This window comes from Poecilia formosa, unplaced genomic scaffold (genome assembly GCF_000485575.1).
Source record: "Poecilia formosa unplaced genomic scaffold, Poecilia_formosa-5.1.2 Scaffold73, whole genome shotgun sequence".
Lineage (NCBI taxonomy): Eukaryota > Metazoa > Chordata > Actinopteri > Cyprinodontiformes > Poeciliidae > Poecilia > Poecilia formosa.
Genome location: NW_006800012.1, coordinates 1,893,948 through 1,906,414, shown reverse-complemented (window position 1 = coordinate 1,906,414; position 12,467 = coordinate 1,893,948). Strand labels below are relative to the sequence as shown.

At 38.1% G+C, this 12,467-nt stretch overlaps 2 protein-coding genes across 2 annotated transcripts; one reads left to right on the top strand and one right to left on the bottom strand.

The window, feature by feature from the left end:
* Positions 1 to 64: 64 nt before the first annotated feature.
* On the top strand, positions 65 to 3,788 carry cfap184 (cilia and flagella associated protein 184). The gene is made up of 3 exons (XM_007555884.2): positions 65 to 684; positions 2,971 to 3,303; positions 3,376 to 3,788. Exons 1-3 carry the CDS (start codon positions 88 to 90, stop codon positions 3,706 to 3,708), a joined length of 1,263 nt encoding a protein of 420 aa, XP_007555946.1. The 5' UTR covers positions 65 to 87; the 3' UTR covers positions 3,709 to 3,788.
* Positions 3,789 to 5,046: 1,258 nt separating this feature from the next.
* On the bottom strand, positions 5,047 to 12,406 carry LOC103140669 (uncharacterized). Its single transcript, XM_007555915.2, has 8 exons — positions 11,312 to 12,406; positions 9,908 to 10,252; positions 8,654 to 8,777; positions 8,412 to 8,477; positions 7,990 to 8,178; positions 6,313 to 6,380; positions 5,260 to 5,374; positions 5,047 to 5,146 (listed from the first exon to the last, which is right to left on the bottom strand). Exons 1-8 carry the CDS (start codon positions 11,382 to 11,384, stop codon positions 5,053 to 5,055), a joined length of 1,074 nt encoding a protein of 357 aa, XP_007555977.2. The 5' UTR covers positions 11,385 to 12,406; the 3' UTR covers positions 5,047 to 5,052.
* Positions 12,407 to 12,467: the final 61 nt, after the last annotated feature.

Sequence of the window (12,467 nt, the reverse complement as noted above, 5' to 3'; positions counted from 1 at the left end):
AACGAAAAGTGTCACCGACTACAGAACTGCACGAGCTTTTTAGTTTTAGGCAAATCAAACAATTCTTCAGCGAATTTAAAACTTAAAATGGAGAAAGAGAATGAAGAAAAGAAGGAATTTGATAAAATAGTATTCTCAGATCATGACGAAGAATTTTCTAGCAGCAGAGAAGTCAAAACAGACCCCTCTATTGAAGAACCAGCCACCTGTGAGTCAGAACACACAACGGCTCTCAAAACCAACTCTGAGCACGCGCTGTCACATAGTCAGAGTGTTATTTTTGAGACTAATAGGAGGAACAGTGGCCGATATTTGGGGTTAAACCTAGACACCCCAAAGACAGAGAGTCCGACGCAGGAGGGAGACGGTTCTACTGCTGCTGCTGAAGGTACAGACGACAAAAAAGACCAATACGAAGATTCCCTCAAAGAGCTGAGCACACAGAGAGACGAGGCCCGCCGACTAAACAGGCAGCTGCAGATGAAGCTGGCTCAATACTTCCACAACACAGCCTTTGATGGGGGCCAGCTGGGGAGAGGCAGGCCTGAGGAGGAGCAGCTACGGGAGTATGAGCGGTCCGTCCAGGTCCTGTCTGAGCTGAAGCAGCAGCTCAGCACTGCTTCACAGACGGCCCAGCAGCAGGCAGAGGAGCTCAGGTCACAGGCCCGCGACAAGCTGGGGAAGGTTGGTGTCTGGGCTACAAAAGTGTGTGAAAAAAGTAATTAACTCCTGCTGTTAAGTCACGAGTTCACTTTTACCACAATTTGATAAGTTCATTTTCATCCAGGTTTGATGACAGACAGATATAATCAAGAAATCAACTGCCTGACAACATAAAGTAGGCTAAAAGATATTAAAAAGCAACAAATTGTGGCAGTACTTGTATTTATTGGAGCGTTCCTACAGGCCAACACCAGAAAAAACACAAAGGAAGGAGCTTTTTGAACACTGCAAATTCACCCAAATGCTGAACATCATTTATTTATGATGTTCACCCTGGTTGCTTCGTTATTTGCACTATTTGCTTTTTTTTTTTTTATGTTGTGCTTTCTTGCACAATGACAGCAATTCTGATTGCTTGGTAGCAGTCAGTCTTTCAACAAACTTGAAGACTAAATACTGCTGTCACAAAAAAACAAAAATAAACTTTTTGGACAAAGTTCCTTAAACTGATGAGACAAAAGTGGATTTTTTGGAAACTGTTCATCCTGTTACATGTAGTGCAAAACTGCATTTCAGGAAATTACAAACCATACTATTTAAACATGGCAGACGACGGTTGACTGCTTGGCCGCCTTAGGATTTTTCTTTGTTCTTTCTTTTCCCTCCATTGCCTTTGATTAGTTATCAGTTGATATGCTTTTATGTTATTTCTATTTCATTTAGACTCTTTTAAATGTCTGCTTTATTTTGTTTTGGATTACCGGTGCTGGCTAACAACTGATGGTGCCATCCAGGACATGTTACTGTGGAATATTGTCTGGAAATTGAGCTCTTAAGTGTTTTAGGCCTTAGGCACTCAAAACTGTCCAAGTATGTACATTTATAGTGAACCCTGGCAAAGATAGGCTGAAAGGCCTTGAATGTCAATCAGGATTGAAGTAATGATGACTTTTTGCACATTTTTACCAGAACTGCAGAGATTTCTGGGTCCCTCTGATTAGAAGAGCCCAGTGGTTCTTCCCAAGTGTTGAGCAGGTGCAGATTTATCTCTGCCAGAGAGGCAGAGGAGGAGACAGCAGCTACAAAGGTGGCCATTGTTGCTCAAACTCAGCTGTTTCCCCGCAGCTCTCACTCTGAAGACTTTAATGAAAACTAGCAGCTCTTTTAGATATGTAGAACATGTGGCTGATGGGTGAATATGTGCAGAAAGTCCTTTTATTGCATAGGTGAGTTCAATGTTATTTAATAAATTAGAATTATTTTTATTGTCTGTTGTGAAGTTTGCATAAGAATATGAAGAAAACTAGCTTAATGTTGCTGTTATGTGTTGAATTTTTCAATTTTTTGTAATCCTGGCAGGAAGGAAACGAGAACAGAAGGTAGAACAGAGGAGAGAAGGAAAGACAGCAGAAAGAGGAGGAGAGGACATAAAAGACAGGGTATTATAGTAAATGTTTAAAATGGATGACAGAACAGAGAGAAAGAGAATACACTTAAAAGCTCATATAACCATACTGACATATATATCTGAGTATTTTTAATGTCATACTTGTGAGAGCATTAGTTCCTATATTCTCATTTTTATTTGCCAGAAAATATGTATTTTTTCTTAGAATAATTCAGGGGTTTTTTGTATTCTGATGAACTTCACAGTCATGATGGAGCAGGTCAGCTGACTCACTCGAGAATTTAAACATATATAACTTTAAGTTTGATTCTGTAACGAACCAAATGACGTTTAATGTCTGAATGTGTAGGATCTGCTGCCATCTAGTGGCACAAACTGCAACACGACGCAGTCCTGTGATGTCATCATTTTTAGCTACATCTTAAAAAATGAATCGTGAGGAGATTAAAAATATTTTGTCACTCGTTTGATAAATTATATATTAAATCGATTCATTACACATACAGTGAAATATTTCAACCCTGTGCTTTTTGTAATTTCAATGACTATGGCCTACAGATGAAAATCACAAACTCAACTTCTAAAACTTTTTGGAAACTGATGGCTAAACGGCCCAGTTTTAAGGCATTAAATTAGGAAGTAAAACTTATTTGAAGTCATATTTGACTTATGCACCATTGTTATAACAAATGGAGGTAACACGGTTATTTGACTGTGCTATAAAATGTCACTATATGGCCCAGAAAATATTCCTTCATTTATTTCAAACAGGTTTTCAAAAGCAAGAAAACAAGCAATCAGCAGGACAAGAGAAAAACTTGCAAAATTATGAGCTTACCACTGATTTTACAATAAAGAAACGTTTTATTTTATAAATATGTCTTGTGTGACACATTGAGGTGGAGGCAGAGTGGGAGGCTTTCCTTGCACTGAAGCGGGATGCTGCGTTGGCGGCGCTGAGCCCCCACCTGGGGTCAGACCTGGCCCGGTCCAAAGTGCAGGCGGTGCTGACAGCGGAGCAGCTCCGGCAGAACCAGCTGACCAGGCTGCGTCTGAAGCACTTCTCACTGAGGTCCAGGATCCAGAGGCTGGAGGCGGAGCTCCATGGCCAGCACCCCCAGCGGGTCCAGTTGGAGGAGCTGCAGGCCAGCATGCTGGAGAGGAAGAAACAGGCGGGAAGGGAAAGAGATGAATCCCTAAAGCTGCAGAGGAGGATCAGCAGCAGCCTGGAGGTGAGCTGACCGGTCCAACAACGTGTTACAGCGTTAACCGCTTAACCAGCGCTGACCCGCTGCGCCCGTCAGGTCCTGTCAAACGTCAGAGAGAAGCTGCTCTGGAGCCAGGTGGAGATCCGGGCCAAGCGGCAGCAGCTGGCTGAGGTGGAGGTCCTGGTGGCGGAGAGGAGGGACGTCCTGACCCAAACCAGGCTGGAGCGGAACCGCCTGCAGAGAGCCAACGGCAGACTGAAGCAGCGCTTTGGGCTGCTGGGGGACGGAGACCTGCTGATGGACTTGGAGCAGACGATGGACGCCTCACAGCTTTTAGAGAAACATCTGGAGGAGCTGAGGCTCAGGAAGGCCGAGGTTACCTCCAGGTGTGGGGCGGGAAGGGACAAACCACAGTCATTTCAGGGGTAGACCCTAAGCTTTTTTTTTTTAAATTTTATTTTATTTTTTACCTTTTTCTTTGTTATTCCCTTTTTGCTTCCTTCTTTCCTTTCTTTTACTACCCATCATCTTCTTTCCTCTTTTCCTCATGTTTTTTTAAGGTCTGGACAATATGGCTGGAAAACGCATCACAATATAAGCGTTTCATGTCACTTGATATCAATGATTATTATTTTTTTATTTTAAATATCTGAAAAACTCTAAACTTTCCTGTTTCATCCAGTTTTCACTTCATTCTGTAGTTTTTTAATTATTTTTTTAAGCAGTGATGAGTGACTGTGGCAAAACCTGAAACTGCTGCTGACAAGTTACTGGCAGGTTGTTGCTAGGCAACCAATGAGCAAGTGAGTTTCCTGAAGCCACCTACCTTCTTTAGCCAGCTGTGAGAGGTTGAGCAGATAAAGCCTTTCCTCTGCCTATATCCCCCAGAATGCTGTGCGGTTTTGGATCGGAGTTCAGTGAATATTCTATCAGATGTGTTACCTCTTGATATTGATCACATGTCTATTGCAATATATGTTGTTGTTGATATTGTCTAACTCTGTTTTTTAATCCCTTGCCCTTTCTTTTCTTTCTTTTTTCTCTCTTACCATTTGCCATTTCTTTTTCCTCACTATATGTAGTTTTTGTACTGTATGTCTGATTTGTATGTATGAAATTGTATAAATGTTTGTATTTTGTGTTTGTTTTATGGAACTATGGATGAAAATTAAAATTTTGCTAAAACATGCAATGTTGGTATTATTACAACATTGCATGTTCATCATTAATATGCTCTGCCACATTTAAATAAAATTAGTCAGTAGGCAACTTTTAGTATATCACTTATAAAATGATAACACTTGTAGCTTTTTGCTCAGACTGCAGAGGACAGTTAAAAGTAAAAGCAGAGATATTTAAATGGTCTAATAAAGAAATAAATCATTGCACTTAAAATACAAAAGTAATTTTAAAAAATGTGATCTTAACCTTATGTTTTATGATTTTATTGACCTTTGATGTATTTGTTTTACATCAGAGAACATATTGAAGCACATAATAGAATCTTAGCTTTATAAATTTTTATATATATATACAGTTTGTGTCACTGAAGTCCAAGATCCCATGTACAAGAGAGCCTGGTTCAGATGCAACAAATAGAATTACAAACACAACAAAACAAGCAATCGAGAAACTTGATAGAATTAAAATAAGCTAATAAAATACCAGATTAAAACAAGAGCGAGTTTCATAAGAAGATTTCTCCTTTTGACTTAATCCTGCCGCGGTCTTAGCGGACATGAACCTTAAACTCTACCACATTAAGTGTCAGATTTAAGGTTCTTTAATTTCCAACTTCTCTAGAAACTGCTGGAACTCAGAGTGGAGAGAATCCATACAAATATGGCGTCCATCAGTCAGGCTGACACTGGAAGGCAAAAGACACATCGCTGGGTGTAAATTATGGCGGGCAAATATAAAACATTTCAAAATTAAGCAGTGATTGTAATCGGTCAGCATTTGTTACAGCAGAGAGAAAACCTTAGTAAGATGAGGGCAGGACAGTTGGATGATAGGAAGTTCACATCCACCAACTGAACGTCCTTCAGGTCAAAGTTGTTCCACATTACAAAATGTATGCAGGTAACACAAGTTTCTGGAAAGAAAACTTTAGACAGTCAGGGAAAATGAATACACATGGCCATAAATAACTCGCATTCAATAAGTTGAAGTATGATTGAAAAGTTAATTGTTTTAGTAAATGAAGCCACTAAATGGAACATATTATGGATTCATTACTGAAAGACTGATGATTTCTAGACTTTACTTCTGTTTTTTTTTTTTAATGAAAATAACATTTAAGATTTGAATATTACATTAGATTATAAATGATATTTTACTTTTACTTCTTAAAAAGGGTGCAATACTGAGTAAACTGATCATAACATCTGACTAAGTATTTCAAAATTATGTAGCCAGACAGATAAAAAATATGTAGTTATGTGCAGATTCTGGTATTTAAAAACTAAAATGAATAGGAAAAATTGCACAGCTATAGAATATATTCATAAAATACCAAATTTAGGGAGAAGAAACACTTTTAAAATATATTTTTTTCAACGTAAAACTTATGAAACAAAGTAAAAGTAAAAGTAAGTATAGGTTTCCGTGCGTGTGTTTTGAGTCAGTGAAGCTACTTGCAGCAAGTAGAGCATCCATAAATGTTATTCAAGTAAAATTAGCAATACTTCATAATATTAGTTAAGCAAAAGTAAAAACATAATGTTATAAGAATACTAATAAAAGTATTGTTTTTCCAAAAAGTTACTCAACTAACTGTAACCAAGTAAATGTAAGTAATGCATCTCTGTGTGACACTATTTTAATCTGTGCCGTTTCCAACCAAAGCTACCAAGTAAACAAAAGCACAAATCCTTCTGAAACATATTGATGTTATTAAGGCAAACCTGTACCCAAAAAAGTATGAAATAATTAGACTAAAGCTGAATTGCTTCTGGAATTTTTGGCAGTTTTTTATTTTGTTGTTTTCAAACAATGCCACTTTAAACAATCCCTAGAAGATATAGCTTTTACCTGTGGGGTCTTTAAACCTGGATCCACTTGAATCCATAAGATGTGATTCCTCTATGTGGATTTTGACACTGATTACATAAAATGAAAAGAGAATGCAAAAATTACACATTATCGTTATAGACTAAAAACACTTGCAAATACTCAACACTTGTTAAAGATAAATGTTGCCTTGAAGGTCCTGGATTCAAACCCTGACACACCTGTAACTGCAGCACAGAAACAGGAGACAGCAGTGACTTGTCATAGTAACTTAAGCTAGCCTGAATATTTACAAGCCTCATGTTGACAGACTGAAATAACTTAACTACTGTCTGTCAACCACACTGAAAAACCTTTTTCATCTCTACACATCTTTACCCTTGATCATCTTCCATATTTTTTTCTGCCCCCAACAGCTTCCTTTCCTGTCTCTCCATCTTTAGCTCTCTGTCATCAGCTAACACGATTCATCCATCCATCCATCCATTTTCTGAACACCCTTGTCCCTCAGTGGGGTCGGGAGGGGTGCTGGTGCCTATCTCCAGCTAACGTTCCGGGCGAGAGGCGGGGTACTAGCACGATTCAAATGAAAAAAATAAAAATAAAAAATCATGTTCTCCAAAAATGTTTTTGGTGCCCCCTTTAGCACAGCGCCCCTAAGCTTCGCTTAAAGTGTGTACCCACTTTTTGTGCCACTGCTTAGCCCCCTGTGATCCTGCAAGGGTAAGTGGATATAGACGATGGATGGATGATATGCAATGAACATAATTTGTTGACAAAAGTAAAATATGACAAATGAAAACACGTCAGCATAAATTGATAACAGAACAACTGAGACGAAGAAAGGATTTTTCTTATTACATTCCCTTTATCAATCTTAGAGTTAAACTAAATTACATTGAAAACTACAATTAGTTTCTCTGTCCATATGTTGCTCCAGAGAGGCTGCAGTACCAAGAAATCGATCGCTTCTGTTTGATTTCTCGGTACAACAAGTCATATATTCATGTCCAGGTTGTATCATTCAGTTTAATAGGCAGCTGCAATAGCAAAATTGTAAAATAAATAAATAAATAAACAAGGTCTGGTGTGGAGATCTTCTTACACGGTTTTGTGTTATTGTTTTTTAATCGCCATGAGAATCTGTCTTTGTTAAACTTTTGACATTTAAGCCTAACAAATAAAAGTCAGCCACCAAAAACAGTTTTCCAACACATTGTCTGTATTTATATTTTTTTCTCATGCTAATGTTAATGCTAATATAAAGGGATAGAAGCTGGCTGATAGTAGGGCATGAAAAATTAGACTTCATGAAAAGATGAGTGTAGGCTTTCTGTAAGATCCCGATCTCATGTAAAATATGACAGATTACTGGATTAAAGAAATTTCTAGTTGCTAATTATTGGTGGCTCAAACATGCTATCACACATAGCAATCATTGAAAATTTCTAAACATTTGCTTTTTATTTGCCAAAGTTACTTGGGAAGAACCAAATATTTCAGCTGTCTGAAATAATCTGTTCTCCCTCCACAACATGGGAGCTAATTATTTTTTCACAAACTCTTCAACTATGTTTTGCCTTCTCTTCATGAACAAGTCTTGTGAATGTGGTAACATTTGCTCATTATTATATTATCATAAGTTAAGGACATGAAATATCGTCCAGTGCTAACATTAGATTAACAGGTAAAACTTACATAACTCCAACTCCTTTTGGACCATCTGGTCCATAATGCATATATGAGTCGGAAAGAAGTGGTGGCCCATCGGTTCTGATTGTCAGGTGTGTCGAGGTGGATGTCTCTGCAGTTGTGGTCTGATGTGTAGTAGATGAGATCTCAGGTGATTCTGTTGACCTTTGCTCCGGTACTGGTTTGGACAGAAACCTGTGGGTCGGTTGAGTAGGTTGAGTCTTATCAGTAAATCAGCTTAGGGGAAACTGTTACCTTGGATACTCAAAAAGTTGCTTTTTAATCTGCCAGGAAATAGTTTTGAGTGCACTCTGACTATGAAATAGCAACTGTGAGATAAGATGTTGCACAGAAGCTGTACCTCTCACAGGAAAGTATGGTATCTCTCTGCAGAGCAGCAGAGAACTCAAGTCGTCTTCTGTACGTACCGAAGAAAATGAGTCACGAGGCTGAACTGCATCACACAAACTTTCCTTCCATCTTTTAAGATTTCACTGAAAGACAAGAGGTCGAGGCATTGCTGATCCTATTTGAGTTCAACAGTCATGAGGATGATCTCATAGAAACTATTAAACCTTCGACTTACAAAGAACGGAATGTGTTTGATTTGACAGAGAATTTTAACATGCTTTCTTCAAGCATAATCTCCAATAAATACATACTGACTCACATGTATTCAGTTGATCTGCAGGTTTCACTGGGATAGTGTATGATCAGGCTGCTGACTCGATAGATCTCAGTGGACAGCTTCTTGTTTTGGTCTTTGCAGTAGCATCCGTCTGAGACTTTGACATCTGACATTCAGCAAAGCAAAATACATATATGATCAAACAGAATATAAACTTTCATTGACAAAAAATTAAGTGACAAGTTTATCAACCAGGAAGAATTTGGAAATCATTTGGTACTCCTGCTTATGAGTGTAATATGGTTGAATTCGTTGGTAAATCAAGAGTTGCACCACAAGGCATTAACAGTGACAGTACTATTAAAGTCCAAGAGGTTAGAGTCCTTGTCAAACGGCATTTTGACTAAAGTCCAAAGGGTTGGAGTCCCAGTTGACGGCGTCTCAGCTAAAGTTCTACAGCTTTTTATTTCTCTTTCTCACTGTTTATTACATACAGTTTTTATTTTAATTATGTAAAGCACTTTGAAATGCCTTGCTGCTGAAATGTGCTATGCAAATAAAATTTGATTGATTGATTGATTGATTGATTGATTGATTGATTGATTGATTGATTGATTGATTGATTGATTGATTAAGCAGTTGCCAAAACTTAGCCAGCACAAAAAGTAAAAGACCTTGTGAACATACTGGCTAAGAGTTGGTTTGCCTTTGTCCTTAGTGAAAAGTGTTTCATAGCAACAAGGGCTTTGGGCTCTAGAACCAAAGAACTGTCAAAGAACATCAGACACGTTATAGTATCTACAGAAGACTGGAGTGAAGCCTGTAGGTTTGGTTGAACTGAACTCTGGTGCGGTTCAAATGCATATGTGCACTCAAAGCAAATGGAGACCACTCCAAAAGCAACGTAAGGGATTTTGGGTAAATATAACCAAAACAAACAAGCATATCTAGGCACTAGCAGGAGAAATGGCTCATGGTCTTTTGCCAAAGACAAAAGAGAAATCCTACATAGATCTAACGCAACTCCATTTTTGTTTACATTTCGTGAAGACGGAAGTTATTCTCAGAATCTTGTTCAGAAGTTTTTGTGTTGTTTCCTTCACTTGTTCAAGGTGCAGCGCCCCCACAGGCGAGGAGGGAAACAGGTTATTCAAAAGGCTTTGGCTGTTTGACTTTGCAGTGTATAAGTCAACCACATCAGCTGAAAATGTAAAAATGTTGCAACTTCGGTCGAACCAAGTCTACTGGATTACTAAGTGTGAAAACACCTCTAAACTCTACGGGAAGAGGCCTCACCTGGGCTGTGGAGACTAATGGGAGCGATCATTGGTTCTATTTCAGGAACACCAGCAGATGGATCGTTTCTTTCCCCAGACATCGGGGATCTCATTGGTACTATTTCAGGAACACCAGCAGATGGATAGTTTTCTTCCCCAGATATCGGGGGTCTATGAACATCAGGTTGTTTTGGACTCTTGGGTTTTTGTTTAGTTAATTTGGGTTTGGATGCCGACTTTGTAGGCTGTGGGGTTTCAAAAACCAAACTGGTTGAGTGTGGAGCTTCAGGAATACTCAAGCAAAACTCTTGATGATGCACCGCTTCATCACGTTTAGGTGGCTTCTGTCTCCCCAGTTCCTCGTCTGTAGAGAAAATAATGAATGATTAAGAAGACTAAATATACTTGGTTAGGTATGGATGTTTCCTTTGAAAATGAAAATGTTCATTAGTGTTGTTGAGTAAACTTGAACAGAATCAGGTGATCCTGTTCTAATTTGGTCGCCTAGTAACTGGACATTTGGTCCATTTGGCAGGGATAGACAGTTTTTAGTTGTTAACAATCTGAAATCATGCAACTTTGTCATTGCGTAACCCAAACTGAGCAACGAGAGGCCGCTCTTCACTCTTTTAAAGATCTATTGATAATAGGTTAAGAATTCTTACATCAATAGGCTAAGCTACGAAAACCAACAATATCATCAGAACTTTCAAACAGATCATTAAAAACCTAGGAGAGTCAATGTAAAAGGACACAAGGGAAGCACTGTGACCAGCAGAACCTGGTGAGACAGGCGAAAGACAAGATTTGCATCACCATGTATTCAGAAAAGTTAAGAGATAATCAAAAAAGGCTCAGTTTGTATGGAGTGAGTGAATATCAGACTGAGAAGTGGTGTAGAAAATCATAAGGTGACCTGAATAGTCTGGGAGATTCAGTCACCTGAAAACTAACAGATGAGGTGAAGCGTTCATTTAGTCTTTCACATGAATCTGTTCATTGGTGTTGTCGAGTTTTTTTTGGAAGACTGAGTTTCAACAATGTGTTTGTGCCCAAACAATAAAGTCAACATGTCCCTGTTAAATGAACAAGATTACATTTTTTAATGTTTTTTTTCTTTGGTGGCAAAATGATATTCCATGTTTCTATCTGTCTAGTTTGCTGTCTGTATTCACCCTGATGGTTCTCATAGGACACAAAAAGATTACAAGGATTACAGTTCTGTCGTTGACAAAAGTCTAGATAATTTCACACAATAGATAAAAAAAGTAAGACTTTTATTCCTTTAGAGAATATTAACCACTTTCATACAGTAGGCTCCTATTAACTATATTACATGCATAACTTGTAAATCTGTGCAACACAACTACCCCAAAAAAATGGATTATTATTAGAGAAACAAACAACACTGTACTGTACTCACTTTCTTCAGTGTGTTGAAGCAGCGGAGCCATCAGTAGCAGGTGAATGAAGAAGACGGGACCCATCCTGATCATCTGGATGTTGATTCAACCACTCAGGCTGTGATCAGACTTACTGGCTTTGGTTATGCAACATGAAGTTTACATTATGGAGGACGATCATAATCTGATTGCCCAGAAGCAAATAAGGAAGGAAACGAAAGCTGATAAACAATCTGCTAATAGACTCTACAGGTTGACCTTATTTGGTTGTTTCTGTGTGTATTTGTAATGAAAACAGAATAAAATGATTTAATATAAACTAATATGAACAGAAGAACCGTCAGAGTCACCCCAGAGTGATGATAGTTAATCTCATCACTCTGGCTGCCAAATGAATTTTTTATTTTTTATTTTTTCATTTTATTTTGTTGTTGGCTGCATAGTGAGGCAGATGGTAGCACCACTGCCTTGCAAGAAATTTCTGGGTTCAAATCCCAGACTGGGGTCTTTCTGTATGGAGTTTGCAGAAAGACCAAGTTTCCATTCAACTGAGTGAAAGAATTTGTTGGGTTCATTGAGTACATTATAATATCGTCACCAAATAGGTCATTTTGAAGATCGCTCACACCCAAATACCTTTATGAGATTTTAGGACAAAATGAAACATCCCATTTTGAATGAAGGTTTTATTGCTGATTGTGTGTTTTTTATTCTGTAAATGTTGACTAGTTATGATTGAGCTCATCTCAGATTCAAAACTCAAAAGACCCAACAGTCATAGGTTTATGTCAGTCTGTGTTCTTCCAGTGTTATTTTTTCCTATAGTCTTCCTGTTTATATGAACATTTTAAACACATCAACATTAATTTGATGAAATCCAGATTCCTGTCACCGTTAGATTTGCTGAATTGGCTGCTTTGAACAACAGGAGAAATTGAAACTGCAGAACAATTAGAAAGAAAGTTTACTGATTTTTTTATTATTATTATGGAATAAGGTGTTTATACATTAAATTACAATCACTGTTTGTACAGCTGGAAGTTTGAAGAAGTAGGTTAAACTGATTTTAAGAATCCATGCAAACCAACTACAAGAAATCCCTTCCATTATACACTGCTCAAAAAAATAAAGGGAACACCCAAATAACACATCCTAGATCTGAATGAATGAAATATT

Bases quoted from the DNA above. Each gene is read 5' to 3' on its own strand.
- cfap184 (XM_007555884.2), top strand. From the start codon at position 88: ATGGAGAAAGAGAATGAAGAAAAGAAGGAATTTGATAAAATAGTATTC. The intron at 685-2,970 runs GTTGGTGTCTGG...TGACACATTGAG, and splicing joins CCCGCGACAAGCTGGGGAAG to GTGGAGGCAGAGTGGGAGGC. The intron at 3,304-3,375 runs GTGAGCTGACCG...TGCGCCCGTCAG, and splicing joins GGATCAGCAGCAGCCTGGAG to GTCCTGTCAAACGTCAGAGA.
- LOC103140669 (XM_007555915.2), bottom strand. From the start codon at position 11,384: ATGATCAGGATGGGTCCCGTCTTCTTCATTCACCTGCTACTGATGGCT. The intron at 6,381-7,989 runs GTAAGTTTTACC...TTATGTAATCAG, and splicing joins CCAAAAGGAGTTGGAGTTAT to TGTCAAAATCCACATAGAGG. The intron at 5,375-6,312 runs GTAAAAGCTATA...TTTTCTTTCCAG, and splicing joins CAGGTTTAAAGACCCCACAG to AAACTTGTGTTACCTGCATA.